Consider the following 21,352-nt stretch of genomic DNA (forward strand, 5'->3'; position numbering starts at 1 on the left):
AACAAATATTTAGCTTCTTAGTTGGCCGTAAAATTTTGTTATAACTTCTGACGTTTCCCGCTAAGTGTCGCATTTTTCTGGAACTTTAATAATTTTCTTCTCATTCTCTGTTCTAAAATTTAGAAATCTTTGGTCTCAAGAATTTTTTTATATTTTTTTAATATAAAACTTTTTTATTCTCTGTAAATCTCTTATATAAAATCAATTTTTTTTAAATGATAAAAGCTAACTATTTACATTACTCAATTAGATTGATGGCAACAATATTGTTATAAGCCTGCAAGTGTCAGTTTAGTTTCGGTGTCTGGTTTGAAAAAAGAATGTCAGGAAAATTTAATTACTAATAAACATTTAACTACATACTGTACGCTCACACTTTTTTTTCTTTACTGCAATGCTCATCTCAGATGATAGGAAGCCATTAGATTTTAAGGCTAAAGCACCTGTTTCCATATTTTTAGACGATGAAAGAGCCGATTATAAACCTGGCTGTTGTATTTTAGAAATCTTATTTCCAGAACCTGTTACGGTGAGTTTTTATAAATTTCATTGATACAGTGTTTTTATTTTAATTTGTGGAAATCGTGTGAATTATTAATAACTTTAAGATATAAGATGTTTTCTATCTTAAATTAATCTTATTTATTAAGCCAGAATAAATTCATTTGGAACCTAAATTAGCCCAAAATTTTTAATTCTCTTATAATAAAATGTGTTGATAATTATACTATAATTAATAAAAAAAATCGAAAATTAAATTACATATAAAAATATCTTTATCATAATGTAACATTTCATACTTTTTAAAGATATTTCTATAAAAAAATAAATGAATTTGAATTAAGAATGTGTAACATTCTATCTCTGTGGTAAAGAGAAAATTGTTTCAAGGAAGTGTGAATTTTTCAATAGCATTTTCACAGTTATTTTATAAAAGAGATTCTTTTCTGTAAGCATAAAAAGTGTTTCTTGAAAGAGATGCATCTGCAATAAATAATTCTTGTTAATATTTGTTAAATATGTTTACTTTTTTTTAGATAGGAGACATTCGCTTTAGAAACAATTATACAGCATTTATAGGTGTGTCATGTAAAAAGGTGGCTGCAGAGAAGGATGTTAAAAGTATATATTCATTTTATTATTTAAATTCCTATTTTCTGATTGCCTTTTCATAATTTCTTAGCTATGATTTTGTGTCTACATTGTATTTCCTTAATTGCTCAATTGAGCCAAAACATATCTCTTATATATGACTGATGAATTTCATTTTAATAAAACATCAGTGATTAAAAAATAATAATATAAGTTGTATTAACAATTTTTCAAAGTAAAATTAATATTTACTATCAGATTAGAGCAAAATGGAATAAAATATATAATATAATTTCACATCTTCTATTTTTAACTTATATTTTGACTTTACATTAAAAATTGAAAAGTTATAAATTAAATGATTTAATGCATTGTTAATTTAAGTCAGTTACACAAAAAAACAGTTACTTAGTTGATTATACTATTAAATAAATTCATAAAATATGGGAAGAGGGAGTATTGGATAAATTTAAAAAAGATTGTGATTAGACTTTGAGATGAAAAATAAAGATGCGTTATAAATTGTGAATAAAAGACATTTTAAAATTCCCTTTCTGTACCTGTTAAATGTTTATGGTGATTTAAAAAAATGGTTTTAAAGAATCATTCATATAGTATTTTTACTAGTTGAAATTTTTACTATATGCTGTTAGTAATAAGTTATTTCATTCTTATAGACAGAGACATACTTCCTTGGCAGGCATCTGTCAAACGTTTTATTCTGATGCAAGATCCTGACTGTGAAAAAAATTCTCAAGATATTGTTTCTATTCCTGCTAAAGAAGTATTACTTTTAACTTTTTATCATATTTTTTCAATATTTTAAAAGAATTTATTTACATTGCTTTTATTTTTATTTAGTTCCCTAATTAAGTGATCAATTTCTTTTTTAAAAATTATTCTCTTTAAGTTAAATCACTTAAAATTTCCCAAATAAAAATTTTTCCAGTGAAAAATAATAAAACCATAGAATAAAGTCCTATTGAATTTAAGAACTGGAAATGAAGTGTTTTCTTAAAATAGAAGATGTAGCTAATTTATCTATACTTTCTTCGAATGAATGTCTACAATAGTGCAATTAGAAATTTGTATCTGAAAGATGTTTTTATTGAATTTATGCATCAATTTTATGAATGAATTGTTGATATATGTATATTTTCGTTTCTTTTTTAAAATTTTTGTATTTATAAAGGAGAGATGATTTTTAAGATTAGCATCTAAAGGATATAACATGTATCTTATTGTAAATATTGATTTAATCTTAATATAAAGTAACTCTTATTTAAAATATATTAAATGAATATATTTTTTAATTTGTTTGTTTTCATTCATATCTGTAAACTAAAGATTTCATTTAGTTTTCAAAATTCTTCTACAAAAAAATAAAGCTGTGTAATTATTTGTTGTGAACAAAATTGAAAGATATTTTGTTGAAAAATTGTATGAATCAAGAATTCAAAATCAGATGCTCTAACAGAAAATGGCTTAATAAAATAAAATAATCATTTAAGATATTAAAAAAAAATCATTAAAAATTTAAAACTAAAATTAATAAACTGTTAGTGTTTTTAATGCTTAGCTTAAATAACTAGTATTTAACAATTATGAAGGTAATATTATATAAAATGAAATATAAACGTTAAATCAGTAAAATGTATTTGAAATTTTTTAATAGTTTTTTAAATACTATAATGATATCCAAGCATGCATGCTGAATTTTTTTGTATACGATTACAAATTTGTTAAAAACCTACTCTTTATGTTTTACTAAATTTGCTATTTGAGTTTATATTGTGTTTAATATGTTTATTAAGTTTAAATCTAATTTTAGAAACCTTATTTCAGATTAGATATTCCTAATTTTCATGATTAGTGATATATTAGATATCCATGGTTCTGTGAGCATGTTACAAATCATTTTAAGAGATTGTCTTATTCTTATAGCATGAAAAATTTAAAATAGTCAAAACCTTTTTGCTGTTTATATTTAGTTTAGTCTCTAAAATCTCTCAAATGCAATTGTCTAAAAAATTTAAATCCAGTATAGAAAGCAGCTAAATTTTTTGTTGTAAAGTCTAGATAACTAACATGGAAGAAAACCTGTGTTGATTTAGACTGTTGGAATGGTGTAAAATTTTAATGAAATATCCAGTTTTTATTGAGATATGATATGTCAGCAAATGGCAATAAAAATGCAGCCTTTATGTCCTATTTATAAATTTCTACACTGATTTATACCTTTTTGCTAATGAATTTCACAGACAAATTTTCATTATTTGAAACTATAGCCCAAATCATATATTTCTTGTTCTAAAAGAGATTAAAAGTTTTAGGTCTATTTTCAAAGTTTGTTGAATATAGGGCATATTTTCTGATATTATGATATTGTTCATTATGTAATAGCTTTTCATTTGAAAATATTCTGTCAACACTTTTGCACCACACTTGTTCAATAGTGGTGATATCTTTCAATTTTTTTAATACTTGTGTGACAGTCAAATCTTAAGCTTTTCTTTTGCTGTAAGCTTCCAATTCTTCATTTATGATGTGCACAGTTCTTATGCTTATATTCTCCTCTACGATCATTTTTTATTTATAGGTGCATAGTTCTTATGTATTCCTTGAATTTTTTTCATAAATTTTTTTTTATGTGCTCTTTTATCTGACTTTAACTCTTATTACCATACCAAAGTCAATATTTACAGATATTATTACGCACTAATCTCAAAAAAGTTCTGTAAATATCTCTAAAATATGTCCTATGTGTCTAAAAACAAAACATTTAAGGTACTTAAAGATTTTATCTGCCGTAAAGATGTAATTAAAAAAAAATTCTTTAGTCATTTTTCTTTTGACTTCTATATTTAAAATTTTTGGTTTCTGCAAAAATTCATTTGCATTTATAGAAATAAAGAGAAAGATTAGTTTTGCCCCTCACAAAAAATGAAAAGCAATTCTTATTTATTGGAATATTACAATCTTTAGTTGCCACCTTGTATTGCTCAATAATAACTTAGAACTTTTATATTATTAAAGAAAATTTTATGCGAAATGTAAGGAAGGTTGGGGGTAGAATTTGAATGTCTACAGTGTTAAAGATGTTGAATAATTTTAGGAAATGCTATGGGAAATAAATGTAAAAACTATTTTCTCTAGTTTGAATTTAGTAATAGTATTTCTGATCAATCAATTATTAGCTTTTTCTGTAGAATTTCAAGTAAACTATATATATATAATATTAGTATTGAAAAATAAAAACTTCTGCTGAAAATAAATAAAGTTAGTTAAGATGATTAATATTTTCACTTATGTTTTTTTTTTAATTTAAATATTTTATTTCAATTTGTATCCAAACTTTTCATTAAATTGATGTGAGTTTTCTATCTCCTACAAGGCACCATATCTTTAAGAGATGTTATCTCTGTAGTCTTTATTTTTAAATTTGTTTTATTTTTTAAAAGGAATTTGTATATTTTTTAAAGTCATTTTAATCTTTTATGTCTTCTACTTATCCAATATTGTATTGACCTCCTCTTAAGGTACACTTACTACAAATTGAGAACTCTTACTTAAGAGATAGGAATCAAGCCATACAACTTGAAATAAAAGTTTAGTTACTATTTTCTAGATATAGTATTAGAGTTTAATATCATTTAAAGTGTAGTTGTAATTTTCCAGTAGATTATACTATTTTCACCACCCTCACCCCATTAGTTCAGAATAAATTAAGCATGTTTGTAATGAGAAGTAAATTATTTTCATAAAATAGCCTTTTATTTTGAAAGATTCTGTTGCACTTATTTTGAGTTTTTATTATTATTTTCTTTAAGGCATTATATATATTTCTGCATGGTATATCCAAAATTTTAAATTTCATGTTTCAAAAATTGGTAGATTTAAAAGTTGTTTTACTTAAAATTATTTTTATATCATAGAGCTGCATTCCATTGGTTGGTGTAGTCAATGTACGATTTGTCTTGAAACAACCATCATTTAGATGGAAAAAATTTGGAATAGAAGAGTTGGCATTTTATGGAGAGATTACAGCAAAGGTAAATTACTTATGATTTTTTAACTTCTGATGCATTACATGCTCAATAGTTCAAACACTTTTATTTTTGCGAAATGGAGGGAAAATGATAGGATAGTATAGATTTTCAATCTTTTTTTTTTATATAAAAGTGTAAGATTCATTAATATAAACAATTTGGTCTTCATGTTTTTATGAATTATCAATGTCTTGATACCTTTTTCTGTATTGATCTGGCTGTGCTGGTTCCGTATTTAGTTTTGTTTAAAAAAAAACAGTTTATTAAAATGGACATACTTTAAATTGTGGTATATTGGCATTTAATGAATTTGTGCAACATTTTATTACTTAAGAAGAATGATAGATGCTGATAATTAATAAATGTTGAATAATGTTAATAAGTAATTTGATTTTTTTTTTTTTTTTTTGTAAATTTAAAACTTTATATTATAATTATTTGTAACTTAAGGAAAAACTAACAACCTAATAACAACCAGTTGGTTTGCCAAGATGCTGAAAATTTTAATTGCTTTGCGTAAATTAAGATCATTTTTAAACTGCAAATTTCAATAGGCGTATAGTATTTTAGAAAGATTTATGCCAATCTGTTAGTTCTGTTATGCATTTCCTTAATTTTCTATCCCTATGCTTCTAATTATATCACAAGAAAGAACTGCAATGTTAAAAAGGGATGCATTTAAAATCTTCTCGCTAATGCTTATTTCTATAGTTAAATCTTAGTTATAAATATAATGTTTTAAAAATTTATTGAAAGCAAGCTTTATTATGTAGCCTACTCAATTATTATCAGCCTATTAAAAATAAACCAAATCATCTGAACAATGGAAAAAATAATGAAATATAAGTATCAATGAAGAAAATCCTCTCGAGTTTCACAACAACCATGGAATATGTTATTTTAGAATATTTTTTAAAATTAATTAAAAATAGAAAAATAAGTAAGCAGCAAAAAAAAAAGCATCATTGAAAAGATAATTTAATAAATTTTTAGATAAGTAAAAAATAATTTTTAATATTTTGAAAAGAGAAGAATATGCAGGGGGGGGGGGAATGGGGAAATTTGAATTAATTTTTAATTAATTAGACTTCAAAAAGAGCTCTCAGAGATGTTGACATTCACTCTTCAAAGTGTACAGGTGTCAAGTTTGATAGTTTTCATTCAAATGGTCTATTCTGTAGAATTTCAGACACATTCACCTTTATTAGTCGTAGAGATGCATAGTAAAATTATTTGGAAATTAGAAGCGAAAAAAAGAAAAAAAAAGCCTTTAATGAATTTGATAATGTATTTACTTTTAAAAAATTAAAAGCACACAAATTTCTTTATATAAAACTATTTAATTATAGCTACTGTCAAGCATTATGTAATAAATCATAATGATGAAGACAAGATAATTTGTAAAATATAAAATCAGAAAACAATGTCAATGGCATAGATGCAATTCCCGATTTGCAATTTAATGTAAGCCAGTTTTGTAATAATACTTTTAGTTTTATTTATTTTGTCTTTGCGTTAGCTGAATAAAATGATTACAAATGACTTTCTAAGGAATATTTTGTTTAATTAATTAATATGTTTTTAATTAAATTTTATTATTTGCTTTAATTTTTAAAAAAGGTATTCCTTTTATAAATAGGTAGTTCTATTATTATATGTAATCTATTTGTCATTTTATGAAATTGTGTTACAGTATAATTAAATAATTAATCAATTAAATTAAAATAAACAATGAATCAGGTCAAATGATTAGAACTATTTTGTTCTAAAAATAAAAGATTACTTCTAAAGTGAAATTCAATTTTTTAAAATATTATCAAACTGAGATTATGCTTTCATTTTTATTTAGGATGTTAAACAGATATCGATTACTCGTCCTTTATCGGCAGCATCTCGATTGTCCGAATGCAAGACAAGCATTCCAGATATTGTAAATATTTTTTATGAATTTCCAATTATTCTTATTTAAAATAAGTCATTATTACCCTTTTTGTATCAATTTGAATAAATATATAAATGAAATATAAGAAATAAATGCCCTTGGTAATTATCCTTATTTCTCTTCTAAAATCTGATTTGAGAATCAAACATTTCGAAGTTTCCATATATCTTAATTTTCTTAAATGCATGTGCATACGAAAAAGTTGAAAATAATACCTGAATTGTATTCCTATCTTTGTATTGTTTATTTTTCAATCAACAACTGCCTTGAGATTGCTGCTATGACTGATATTTAAAAGAAACCATTAAAAGAAGAAGAAAGGGACATTTCTATCTTTCATTTTTGTCAAATGCTATAATCTAAAGTTAATATTTTTCAGGTATGCATATTGTAAAATTAGGCTTTTAAACTTATTACTAAATCTATGTGATGTTTGTCTTAATTGAAATATTTATGAAATCATTAAAAAGATATTGAATACTTTTTAAAGCATAGCTTAATTTTTTAACTTCATAATATCTTTTAATGAATATGCAGCTTAATTTTATAGAAATATTTGTATGTAACCTTTAAGTATGAATGTAAAACTGTTCTAGTATCTATAAGTATTCAGTAGGCAATAATAAATAATTTGGAAGCAAGATTTCAGTCAAACGAAGGTATAATTTTTTTCTTATTATTATGACAAACATTTAATTTTAGGAATTCCATATCTAGAAGATTAATTACTAAATAGTTTCATTCCTTGTATGAGGGACATTTATTTTGTCACCAATGACTTGCAAAATGAAAGCAGTTATCAATCTTGAACAGTGCAGATCAAATAAATATTTCTTGGATTTCTGCAGTTGTTATAAAGCTATTATCTTAAGAATCTTGATTATCTTTCATTTTTATTTTGTAGTTCATTGCTTTTATAAATAATGAAAGTAATATCAAATATAGAGTTGATTCATCTGGTATGTGTGTGAGAGGAATGCATAAAGATAAAATATACTGCAATGACCCAATATAGTTTCATATTTGAGTGGTAAAAAATTGCCTGGCAGATTAAAAAAAACAAAAAAAAACAATTTCTAGGTGCATTTTTTATAAAATTATCAGGTTTTTTTTATCTTTAATGCATGAAATTATAGTAAATTCTTGATTATGAAAGACGTTGAATCGTCCACCATCAAGAAATGAATTCTGCAGACACTCTGGAATTTGAACAAAAAAGAAGACAAATCAACAAAATAATCTTATGCAAGATTTTTATTTATGTTTAACTATACATATTATTAGGACTTAAAATAAAGATTTTTATGGTAAAATCCTAGATGGGCTCAATTCTTGGCGACTTATTTGAAATCTCGCCAATTTGACTACTATTATTTTCAATTAAAAAACGATATTTGAAGGCCAGAAATAATAATAAATGAAATAAAATAAATATAATAAATAAATAAAAGATAAATATAATAAAATATAAAATTAATATAATAAAAAATAAATAATAATAAAAATAAAATAAATAAATATAATAAAAAATAAAATAAATAAAAAAAAATCCGTCTAGGTTGCCACATTGGTGACGTTATCGCCACTCGTTTGACGAGAATTCAAAAAGATGCCAAGAGGTGGGCTGTGCTAGGATCCACCCATTTTTATATTTAATAATTGTGGATCTACTTTGAAAAAAAACACAAATAAATGAATTGGGCATTGTTTTTTTATATATTAAAACCTTTCAATTTTATTTGTATTTAAAGATGTTTTTTTGTTGTTGTTGTTGTTACTATGGGATTACTGTCAACAAATTATTTACAAAGCTGTTAATGCAGTTTGTTGCATTTAAAATTTATATAATGAATTATCCTAAAAAAATGTTAAAGTGCATCATATATATATCCTAATGAAAATGTAAATTTTCATATAAACGTAATTAATACACTTTAGAAGTTGATGTGAAGAAGGTGCATGCATATATGTATGATGAGTAAAGTTGACATAATCATTAAAATTATAATTATTTTAAGATAATGAAAGTAAACATGAACTAAATTTTTTTGTAATTTCTTTTCCAGGATAAAAGTGAGAATGTAATTAGTTCTAAAGCAAGGTATATGTGGACCATATCTGAATTGATGAGAGATAAACAAGCTACTGGGAGTGCTGTTGGAAGATTTGAGGTAGCATTGTTGTGGGATTTTTTAATATTTATGCATAAATTATATTTAATTAAAATATGTATTTTTATAATTAGTAAACAAAAAGTAAATTCAACTACATATCATTAAAAAAATAACTATTTCCCCTGAGTTGTTAAAAGCAGCAATGCCATTCTAAGCTCTATTAACTCCATTTTCTTAATAAGGAATTAGTATTTAAAATTTCTAAATGTATTTCTAGTATTTAAAAAAAACCATCATTGAAACATTATAATTGTTCTAGTCTTTTAACGAGAATGAAGAATTTACAATAAAAGGCAATAAGACCCAGTTTTCATTGTTTTTTTGCTATTAACTCTTGTTAATTTATTATGATTATTGAAAAAAAATATTTTAATTATTTCAATAATGTTTGTTAATTTATTTGATTTGGAATATTATTCTTGATACAACTTGAATGAGGGGTGTTTTTTAGTAAGCAAGAGTTGTTGCCACAACCAGAAATATTCAGATATTAGGATACCAGGTATATAATTGTCTTTGATCTGGAAATAATGTTTTCTTGCTTTCCCCCAAACCTATTTAAGTTGAAATTTTGAATTTGTTTTGCATATAAAAGCAATAATTTTGGCTTCATTTTCTGTGATAATTATTTGCAACTTAAAGGTATTTTAATTTCTGCCTCAAGATTTTGCTAATTTTTAAATTCAGTAATATAAACTAAGTGATGCAATGTAAAATATTATTTGTATTGCATCATTTTGTTTTAGAATTCTTTAGTTTATTATTGTTACTTTTTATTTGTAATACAATGAAAATTCAGCAAATAAGTTGCATTGCTTACCAACAATAATGAAAATTGTAAAATAAAAAGGGCAATTTTATTGTAGGAGAGGAGCAATAGAAAAATAGCAATAGAATAGAATAGAAACAATCTATATACATGTTATCAGGGCAAGTACACAAGAAATTACAGAATATATTCTGATAGAGATCAGTGAAATAAATTGTAATAAAAATGTTACAGAAATTTGTGAAGAGATGGAAAAGAGTAAAGTCTTAATTGTTTAATAATACAGCATCAATGTCGGTTCATAAACAAACAAAGAGAGAGATTTCTTTACTTTTAGACAAGTGTATAAAGGCAAATACAGATTATTTTTATGAAAATTGGATAATATTTTGGAAACTAATCCATAGTATATGAGGTTCTTTTTAATCATATGATGTGAAACAATTTTGTTCATAACAGTGAAATTTACATAAATTACAATCAAATGCAATTTATTTTGTGAATTATCATCTTTATATATTTATTTACTTGATTTGCTGAATTTTTTGCATTTTGATACCTTTTTAAAGTTTTTGTGTTTTTTACTCTCATTGCAGCTTAAAAACTTATTTAAAGCTTTTTTTTTTCATTTGTGCATTTAATGCTGTATTATTTGCTTTTTACTCCCTGTTTGCTTAATGTATTTATGAAGAATTCTTTTGCAGAGTTTAGAATCCAATTCCAGTGATGTTGAAGATGTTTCAAGTGATTAGTTATTATTTTCTGCAACAAGTCATAAGATGATTATTCTTCTCATAACACTATTTAGCTATAAATGGTATACAAACTTGCTACAAAATTTCTTATTTAATCTGCACTCGTTTTAAGTTATTCCACAAGCCGGTAGATCATAGTGAAATAACTTATTGCTGTTTTAAGTCTTGTGTACTGATGATGATGACCTATTTGATTCCATTGATTATTTTTAAATTGGATAAAACCGGGTAAAAATTTATTTTCTATTTCCATATGCATATGTATCCCAAAATTCAAATATATTTTTATTTATTTATTCGGTTACAAATAATATATGGCTTTCATAATACATTTTTCTGTAAATTGTTTCATGTTGAATTTACCACAATTAAAATGTATAATAATAATTTAAAATATCAAGTGTAAATCTCATTTAAAATATTGGATATTTGTCAAATTTTTTTTTAATCAGATAGGTTGTTAATTTATAGTAATATAACAATATTTAGCAATATTGTTACTTTTCTTTCAATAGATTCATATAGAAGAGAAATTAGTTAGTGGCTAAAATACTTATTTTATAGTCAGAAGTTTGGCATTTAACTCATTACATACAGTCATGGTTTGAATTTCTTTAATTTTGATAATCATTAATTCAAAATTTTTATCATAATTTTATGATTATTTTTTTCAGGTTGATGGATCTTATGATATTGGCCATCTTATTTAAGTTCATGTAAAACATCTGTACTGAGTTTTTCACTTCATATATGTTTTTAAATTAGTTTTAAAATAAGTTGTTAGTGTTTATTGAAACATTCCAATTATAAATCCAAGTATCAGAAATTATTTTTTTTATTATTCTGATGAAAAAAATAAATTTTTGCCACATAACCAATTTAAAATTTGTTGGTGAATTTTATTATTTGACTTTATTTAACTTCTTATTTTCATTCACTTTTATTTTATTGTAGTCATATAAACTATCATTAGATTTTTTGCATTTATTCATTAACATAGTAATAATTTCTATTATATTTAATCTTTTCTATTATTACTTGTTCTGCAATAGAAAAAAAGAGGGAATATGTAAGAAAATTTATATATTCCTGATTATTAATGGCTTGGTTACCTGTAGATTTAAAAATAATTTTATATTTTATTTCATCTTATTTCTCTATGTTTGGATTTATTTGTTGTTGATATGATATTGAAAAATTCAGATTTTCTTTTTTTTCTTAAATCTATAGATTCCATAATTTATTTTAAATGCTATTCTATTTCTCCTCCTATTTTATTATCATGATTATTTGTTGCAATTTGATGAAAAGGAAAGAGAGGTAAAATCAATTCAAAATGAATTGAAAAATATGCATTTTTTTAATAATTTATTTCATAATAGTTTCAAACTGATTCATAAAAAGTACAATTTTCTAAAGGAAGCATTTCATAAAAATGGAAGTGTTCTCACTTAATTTTTGTGAGCTTTAGAAAGTCATAGAAAATGAGTTCTTGCGTGAAAAAGAACAAATGCCCTAATGTTCTAAAAGTTCTAAATATAAAATTTTAATTTATTCTGATAATAATTAAAATTAGACAAAAGTTTTGCATAAGAGTTTTAAAGAGTTAACAAAAGCAGCTGTTTTATACTGTAAATTTCTTTTTTCTACTTTTTTTAAGATAGTATGATTTGGTATAAAGCCATATTTGATTTCTAAAATAGGAAATAGTTATGCAGTTGATACTCAAATGGGAAAAAATTTCTCTGTATTGAGCCTCCTTCTGTAAAGCATTGAATTTCCACTACGCAAAAAAAAAAAAAAAAAAAAAAGTTTTACATAGCAAATTAAATTTTTGTATATGGATTAACAATGTAAATAAACAAATGTTGTAGCATCAAAAAAATATTACATATATATCTATTACAGTTTTAAAAAATGCTCATGGATCCATATATAGGATAGAATATTAATCAAATAAGAAACTACCTCTTTTACCTATTCTTATTGCAATAAAAATTTATGAAGATTAGAAAGTTGTTTATAAAAAGGCAACTAACATTTACAATGAAATTATATGTTAGCTTCTGTTCTGTGAATCCTTTTACTAACTTTAATTTTACTTTGAATTTAATTAAATTTGAGATTTTCTCTAGTGAGCGTAACCCTCAAATAGAAATATTTAAAAGTGAAAGACAAATTAAATTTAATGAAAGATATAGAAAGTAGTAAATAAAATACTGGTGAACCTAAAAGGTATGAAAATTCAATAAGACCAGTATCTCCTATTTTGGAGATGTGCAGCCTTCTGTTGAATTTTTCAACATATTTCAATGTGGGTATTGTTAAGTCAATTTTTTCAATGAATCTGAAGATTGTGGGTAATCATATTAATAGAGTTATAAACTCTGTTTTTTTTTTTTTTTTTTTTTTTGACATTGGATTTATATATACGCACCATTTTATAAAGGATATAAAATTTGATTTAAATAAAGTTGCAAACTAGTTTTACTTGAAATATATATAATTATAATCTTTATTTTTTTATTTATTTGCAATTTTTTTTTTTTCTTTTCTAGATTATAGTTTGGTTTGAAAAGGGGGGAAAACATATGTATACCTTTAAGGTATAAATATTTGAAATACTTGGACATAATTTTAATTATTTAGTTTGAACTTCATATAATGAAAGTAATTATGCAAGTTTTTCATTTGGGTTTCAACTTGAGTGGATATTTTCCTCTCTTTTGCTATTCTTGGCAATACCTGTATTATAAAAAATGAAGCATTAAAGGAGAGAATGGAAAAAACAATTCATTATTTTTTAAATCAAAATTTAAATAGAATTAGTTTTGAAATTATATACTGTTTATATAACTAAAGTAAATAAGCTAAACAAATTATTTTTTATCTATCATTATTTTCATATTTATACATTATTTTAAACAAAAATTTGCCTTGTTATTCCTCTTTATCAAAATTTTTAAAAAAATATTTTTAAGTTGCAAATTTTTATTTTATTATTTACGAATCACTATAAATTGCTTTAAATATCATATATAATGTTTACACAATTTTCAGTTTTCATTTACATGATAAGTTTTGAGTTAATGGTTGTGATTATGTTATGAGAAATGCAAATTTCTTTTTGATTGATTAAAAAACAATAAATAATAAGGCCCAAAAATCAACACAATGTTGTAGGATGCTAAGTTTATTTGCCAACAAGCAGGAATGTTATATGTTTCTAAATGTAGTGATATATAAATAGCTTGATGCTGGAATGATTTTCTTAAGTGCTTGAGGTAAAATCACAACACATAAATAAAATGACCACTCTTGTGTGATCTGCATTGTAATGGTATGAATATTAATACTTTCACAAAATAAACAGTATGTAGCTCAGAGAAAAACATACAAAAAGTCAATAGTTATACAGTGTAAATGTATAAAGTTAACAGCTTACAAAACTAGCAGCCACTGTACACCGTATGATCAATAAATAGTTATGAAAATATTTGTTCATTGTAAAAAAATAAATATTACATTTGAAATGTTCCACAATTTATATAAAAGACATATAATAGGAAGACAGTTTTTACCTACAGAAAACTTGCAGAGTAAATGAAAGTGAATACACAAAAATCCTGCACCATGAAAAGCATTCGATATAAAAGTTCAGAGAGTTGCATAGGCCTACATCTTTGTTACCTGATGCACCAGTCAGGTAATTTGAATTTTGTAAATTGGGGAATCAACTGCTTAATTTATTTTTCAAATAAAAGCTATAAAATTTTTAACCTGAAGATGAAACTCAACCCCTCTCTCCTACTAAAAGCTTGCCACTGCTGGGTGAGAAAACCCTTTCCACCTAGTGTATGCAGAATTTGAATTTTTCTCTTCACTAATAAGTTTAATTTCCCATTTTAAAGCAATGCATAGGGTAATTTGGAACAGACCTTAAAATTTTGAATTGGAGATCACATGACAAGGTCAAGAACTTTTATTCAGGATCCCAAACTTTTAAAACCTCATTAACTGGAAAACATTTCCCACACAATGACATATTAAATCAGACTCAAGCACATAGAGAAAGTTTGGTAAAATCCTGACCATAAAAGAAAATTATTTAAACCTCATACTAATGAAGAAATCTTCATTTGCAAGTAAATCAGATTGATTTATATCTAAAAATATACTAAACTGATAAAAACACTTGTGTCTTATGTGCTTCTGTAAGAAAGATATCTTCTAATCATCTTTCTTTTCAGTGTCTATGTTCATCAGAAGGTTCAAAAACCAAATGAGATATTCTTGTTTTGATATAAAGCTATATGCAATAAATGTAATAAATCAAACAAAATCTTGTTCCAAAAATAATTTATAAAAAATATCTTTGTAAAAACATAGAAGGTCATTCTAATAAAATACATCACCACATTCAATTAATCCTGTAGAAATATCAAACTCGCATGCTTTTATTTCAGGGTTAAAGCAATTTTAATAAGTAGCTTTAATAATTTTGCTACTCAAAATTCAAATCATTATTTTTACATGAGACAATTTGCAAATAAAATTGGCCATATTTAGACTTTTATAACTTCGAAAATATATTGGACTGAAATCAGGTTAAGTTCCAAAAATTAAACCAATGCAAATCTCTAAAAAATTTATCTAAAGGCACAATTCAGGAAAAACATAAGTGATGATGCATAATTTAAATTTCTTTTTAACAAGATTATAGCAGTTGGCATCATAACTGACTTTCCTGCCAAACTAAAACATAATAATATGCTTTGATTGGTTAAGTACCATTAACTTTTTTATACAAAAGAAATTCAAAAGTGAACATATACAAAAAAAAAAAAAAAAAAAAAAAAAAAAAAACTTTTTTTAAGATTATGTTGAAATGAAAAAATAAATAAAAGAAATTGTATATACAAAAGAATTTCTATTACAAGCAATAAGAAGAAAAATACTGAAAATTGTCTTAAATAGTGGTCCCAGTGTTGCTATGTTGTTTTTATTTTGAAATTAATCAAGGAATAGAGAAGTTCCTTTGGAGTGAAACATGAATATTAAAATTTTTCATGCATTTTAGAATTTCTTTCAGCAATGTTGGGGGAAAAATGAAAAATTCAAGTCTTTTTAATGCCAAACAAATCCAGCGATGATTCAATAGTTCTCAGATCAAATAAATAATTCCGGTGGTGTGATAATTTATTTTGTTTGGCACAAAGTCGGCTCCATTATTGCTGAGGATATTTAAAAACTTGTAATATACCAGCATGTCTTATATGAAAATCTTTCTTTCTCCATAAATAGGTATTTATTTGCATTGTATTGTTTTTAAATTTCTTCAATCACAGTTGAAGTTTTTAAATTTTGTTTAGCAAATTTTTAGGAGATGGTTTCGATTTTTGAACCTTCATCTTTTTAGGACTCATGCTTTTACAGCTGCCATTTATTACATTGAGAGGGTGGTGCTCCTTAGCCCGTTGTCTTTCCTCGATCTTTTGTCTCAACGTCAGAAGGGTGGACAGACTAGCTCCTGTACCCTGTCTCACATGCTTTCCCGTTAAGGCTCTGCAAGGCCTTCGCCTCTGTGGATCCGACGGCATTTCTTCATCAATCGAATTCGGAGATGCAGGTGGGGGCAAATGCACCACCCCTGGTGATGAGTGATCGCGCAATCTTTGTACTAGTTGCTGGTAGTAGTCGTAGACTTGCAGAACATATGGTGCTGGGCCATGTTGTTGTAGCTGTCTTCTTAGTAGGATTTCTGGGTGTGGAAAATACTCTTCGTAAGGCGAATGTTCGGTTGGCGAGATGGGCTTCCTTTTAGGGGAAGGAGCACGGTCACCGTAGACTGGGATGAATGATTTTCGCTTTCGAGCTCCACCAATCATATGATTTGAGTGGTCGTCAGATTCGGAATGATATGATCCAGAAAACGAGTTAGTATTCGATTCACTCTTGGCGAGGTACTCTGATGAGCGGAGGATGAAAGATGATTTAGGTTTGAGAGGTGATGGCTTAGGCTTGATGACGGTGGTGAGATTTGGGCAACTGTTCGAACGTTTACTTTCGAGCGATCCATCTTTCTCTCTCTTTTCCAGTATGTCAGTGGACCTGAAAAATAAATGTTGCATGGGTTGAGAAATTTTTTTTAATCTGCCTTTATTGGAAATATTTATGAAATTGCAGATATATTGCTAGTTTATGGATTTCATTATTGTAAATTGTACCTTAATGTGTATATTTGTCTGAATCAACTCTTGTTTATTGTACAAAAGATTACTTAAGATGCACTACTTATTTTTTTGGGGGGGGGGGAAACGCAATGTTAGATTCCCCCCACACACCTTGCCCATTGTTCGTCAAAGGCGACTATATTTCAAAGTTGAGTCACAACTGTATAATTTCGAAAAAGTATTGAATTTTGAAACTAATATTCAATTTTGAGTAAATAAAAACAAAACAATTATAACAAGGGATTCTGTTCAGTGGGAAGCAACTTCGATTTATGCTGATTATTATAAAGTTTCAGATGAAAAATCATTGATTGCTTTTAAAAATGATTAACCATATTTACCAAGAAAAGAATTAGATTGTTGCATTTGAACTGTCAACTAAATTGCTGCATTAAGAAATTGCACTTGACTATCAAGGCGTTGAATGTAATGTGAATAATCGCATTCAAGGACTAATTCCAGCAGATTCTAATTGGTGTATGATGAAATTGCAGTCATTCCAATATTTTGAAATTCTGAAGATGATAATAGGAATAAAGTGTGTATAGAGTATAAAAAAGTAAGTTGTGTGTGTGAAATTAAAGATGTTAATAAACAGGTGAAATATATTAATTTGAAAGTAATAATTCAGTGGAATAGATCATATTGAAAATCCAGAAAAATAATTTAAAAAATAAATAATCTTTAGACGAAAACCCAAACTATGATATGCGGAAGATGAAAGCTAAATAATAAATAATGGGTATAATCTCTGACCTGTACGTACATCAACTAATCACTTATAAACTGAAATGAAATCCGAAGAGGGCATAACTTGGTATAATAACAATGTGCAGTCAACATACATAAGTTTAATCAAAATGACAATAATTTCACAAAGAAAGTCTCATTTGTTCAGTAAGTAAAACTGAACAGTTAAAATAGTTAAAAACTACTTTGTGCATACTAGAGATTGTTATAAGCATTGTAATAAAAAGAAACAATGCATAATTAGCACTATTTTACAGCAATAAATAGCTCGTGTCGGCAATATATACAACGAAATAGAAATACCGTTCTCAACAGCATCATGCAGGACATAGCATAAAGCGACTACACCAAGTGCAGCTTAATTTACGACCACATCATTCATAGGGTAATGCATTTTTCTTAAAGATTCCAGTATAAACAAATTTGTTTTCTGTCATTAACAATTGTCTCCTTCCGCGCCAACAATACTAACTTGGCCAGAATATCTGGGCATTACTTTATTTAACTGCAGCATTGAATATGCTCACTAATTACATTACGCTTTCACATTACAAAAATATTTTTCCTTTGCAATTGTATTTAAGCCAGATTATTTATTATCCCTTCCTTTTGTAACAACTACCCTAAAAAACACCTTGTGGGTAACTAGTAACATACTCACCGGCATCTCTCTTCTCTTGGTGGCTCAGGTGATTTTTTCAGCTGCCTGTTATGATGCAATTTCCGGATGGCAGTTTCAAGGGATCCTCTGCTTCCATATTTGGCATCATAGCTCCTGTTCTCATCCTGGCTGGTGACAACGGAACACCTCACACCGTACCTTTCGGACATGAAAGGATAGAGGCCGCTCACCGGCAGGGCCGTCGCCAGTGGGTTCCATCTTTCGGCAGACTGGTGGTTGTGGTTCAAAATGTTCTCTTTGGGGGTGAAGACAGATTCCTTCTTTCGAGATTCTTCCTGCTCTCTCTGTAGCACCACTTTCTTTCGCAAGTCAATGGGCATGTCATTGTCATAACAGGAAGGGCGGGAAGCCCACATTGCAAGGTGTCATCCACTGTTTGAAAAAGGCTTCGAACACTCCACCACCTCCCGAAACGATGAAATGGTCTGGAAAATAAAAAAAGAAAATATGCTTAATGCGTACTTTAAAAAAGGCTATGGAATCTGGTGAATAAATTGATATGTGCTTAGATGAATAATAAATTATTACAAAAACATTTTGAGTAAAAGATAAAACTGATGGCTAGTAGACTGAATAGCAACCATAATCAGCCACTCCAACCCGCCCTAAGGCACAAGGATTTTTCTGATAGATAGGACCGCCGCGACAGCAACACTGGCGGGAACTAAGGTTGAGTCTTAAAGACCATCACCGGCCAGGGTAAAACCCTTCTCATGGGAAGCATGTCCTGCCATCTGCAGGAGGTTGCCGACCGCCGTTTTTTCTGTACCCACCCAGGTGGCGAGAACCAACCACCATACCACCTTCTCATCCTCATATCTGTGATGCCCCCTAGCAGGAGAGATTGAATAGTAAAAAAAAATGTTTTTTTAAGCAAAATCTTACTTAAAAATAATGACAGTAACAGACACTTTATGGTTTATAAAAACAAAATAAGTGCAAAGGTAACCGTCACAATAGTGATCAATCAAAACGTACCATTCCAAATTTTAATGCATTTTATACATACGCTGTATATACATATATGTTCGAGCGCGATCATCTTAAAAGGTTACGCCAACAGATCTGAATCCTATAAAGTTTGCAGATATAATTTAATTCTACATTTTATTTTTCAACACAGTAATTCTTTAAAACTGCATATTAATAGTAACCTGCATAATACAAAAATCGTTACGCGATGCATTTGTCATTGTTGATGAAGGCATGATCATAGGATCAAATTTAAAGCAATATTATGCTACGATATCTCAGACTACAAGTTTAGAACTTGAGTTTAAACCATACACTAGATCGAAGATTAATGTTTTTTCTTATCTGAAGATTATTTCCCTTATAAAAATCCTTGTCAATAAACTAAAAAAAAACAAGAATCTTTTTTTTTTTTTTTTTTTCCCCAGAACTCTGAATTTGAAACATGTTTTTCCTGTTCTTCAAGATATCAGTCAGCATTAAGACATTACTTTTTGTGGGAAAATAGTTTAAGAATAAAAAATGATTATTATAAAACTTTATGCTTAATTCCACATGAGTGTATACAGTGTAATAATTTCATACAATACTAATGCAATATACCACAACATAAGTAAACTCGTATCTTATCCATTGGCAATAGAGTTAAAATGAAAAATGATGGAAATATAAATCATTCTTCATTTCGGCACATTATCAAGAATTAATCAAAGCAGCAATGCGTACAAGAGAAAACTGTAACTCTGGCAGGGTAATTGTTATGCAACGACTTAACTCACGAATTATGTACGAGAAAAAAAAAACGTTATACACCGTGAATACTAAAAGGTTTTGCAGTGCATTGCTTTTGTATATCCGTAAAACTTTTAATTCATGACAAAACGAAAACTAGGAAGGAAGTGAAATACCAGACTGGCATAATACAGCAACCAGCAACCATACAAAGGTCCATTATTTTGCTAGTACAGCCCCTCAGGGACAGTGATACCCCAAGCATATTTTAACAATTTATTTCGCACCCAGTCACCATCTGTTGCTTATTATGAATAAATAGCGCCCAAAGCATGTTATTTTATAGCACTATTCTCAAGTTCTGCTTTTAAAAATTGAAACAAACGCATTAATATTTGCAAATATGACACGCTCTAAAACTGGTAACGAGATTCTATACTCGCCTCCCTTTACCTTTCTGTAACTACGCCACTGCTTCAATAAGCCGGGTTTTTAAGAAACGAATGGGAAAAACAAAGCCAATTAAAGAGCAAACAAGTTATTGCAAGCCGATGTCAGCGACCTTGGAGGGATGTAAGCGATAAATTTGTGCTTCTAATTTGTATTATATTGTGCAATATTTATGATAAATATTATTAAATTCTGTATAACTTCGAATATTCTATGCAATAAACATAGATTTTTAATTAAAACTATTTTAACGAACTTCTACTAATCCGGCAATCCTCTTATCTGATATATACTGGATTACTGAGAAATTACAATAATTCAGACCAACGTCATATGTATCAAATGATCCGTGTTATTGCATTTTTGGAATTTAATGCGCATCTTGCCGAAACAAAAGGAATAACGTGAACAGACAATGCGAAGCTAGATGATATGAGTAGATACATTCATCACATGTTTATGACATGAAATTGACCGAAACTCGTTACTTTTTTTTTAATTTTACGTCATCTTTATATTCTTTAGAAACGAGAATTGAATTATTTAATTTCGAGCGAGGTAATTATACTTAGAAATACAGCCGTTGATTTGCAATTTTCTTTTTTTATCAAAGGTTTAGTAAACGCAAATAATACTAAGTAAATTTAGAGAAACATATCAAGGATAATTGCAAAATGTTTTCATTATTGAAGGCCACAAACATTCCAAATACAGGTTCTATCGAAATAGGTATGTTTATAATAAGAGAAATG

At 26.9% G+C, this 21,352-nt stretch overlaps 2 protein-coding genes across 7 annotated transcripts in view; one reads left to right on the forward strand and one right to left on the reverse strand.

Annotated features, from left to right (window-relative positions):
- The first annotated feature begins 259 nt into the window (after positions 1 to 259).
- LOC129981259 (nicolin-1-like) lies at positions 260 to 11,659 on the forward strand. Of its 3 annotated transcripts, XR_008785297.1 has the most exons (8): positions 261 to 529; positions 1,038 to 1,122; positions 1,770 to 1,876; positions 5,028 to 5,144; positions 6,991 to 7,071; positions 9,150 to 9,254; positions 10,731 to 10,843; positions 11,456 to 11,659. XR_008785297.1 is itself a non-coding variant. In XM_056092029.1 (7 exons), exons 1-7 carry the CDS (start codon positions 395 to 397, stop codon positions 11,489 to 11,491), a joined length of 666 nt encoding a protein of 221 aa, XP_055948004.1. In that variant the 5' UTR covers positions 260 to 394; the 3' UTR covers positions 11,492 to 11,659. The 3 variants fall into 3 exon arrangements, 2 of the variants coding, with proteins under 2 accessions (XP_055948004.1, XP_055948003.1); XM_056092029.1 differs by lacking the exon at positions 10,731 to 10,843 and having other exon boundaries at positions 260 to 529; XM_056092028.1 differs by lacking the exon at positions 11,456 to 11,659 and having other exon boundaries at positions 260 to 529; positions 10,731 to 11,057.
- Positions 11,660 to 15,658: 3,999 nt separating this feature from the next.
- The window catches only part of LOC129981655 (uncharacterized), a 90,446-nt gene continuing 84,752 nt past the window's right edge, over positions 15,659 to 21,352 (reverse strand). For all 4 annotated transcript variants that reach the window (XM_056092584.1, XM_056092585.1, XM_056092586.1 and 1 more), the window contains exons 3-4: positions 18,426 to 18,871; positions 15,659 to 16,892 (exon numbers count right to left, since the gene is read on the reverse strand). In XM_056092584.1, the coding sequence (XP_055948559.1) occupies positions 16,139 to 16,892; positions 18,426 to 18,802 (1,131 nt within the window). In that variant the 5' untranslated portion in view covers positions 18,803 to 18,871 and the 3' untranslated portion in view covers positions 15,659 to 16,138. The remainder of the gene's footprint in view (positions 16,893 to 18,425; positions 18,872 to 21,352) is intronic.

This window comes from Argiope bruennichi, chromosome 8 (assembly GCF_947563725.1).
Source record: "Argiope bruennichi chromosome 8, qqArgBrue1.1, whole genome shotgun sequence".
In the NCBI taxonomy this organism is placed as follows: domain Eukaryota; kingdom Metazoa; phylum Arthropoda; class Arachnida; order Araneae; family Araneidae; genus Argiope; species Argiope bruennichi.

Excerpts from the sequence above, each read along its gene's own strand:
- LOC129981259 (XM_056092028.1), top strand. The coding sequence starts at position 395 with ATGCTCATCTCAGATGATAGGAAGCCATTAGATTTTAAGGCTAAAGCA. Across the intron at positions 1,123-1,769 it reads TGCAGAGAAGGATGTTAAAA|ACAGAGACATACTTCCTTGG; the intron begins GTATATATTCAT and ends TCATTCTTATAG. Across the intron at positions 7,072-9,149 it reads AGACAAGCATTCCAGATATT|GATAAAAGTGAGAATGTAAT; the intron begins GTAAATATTTTT and ends TTTCTTTTCCAG.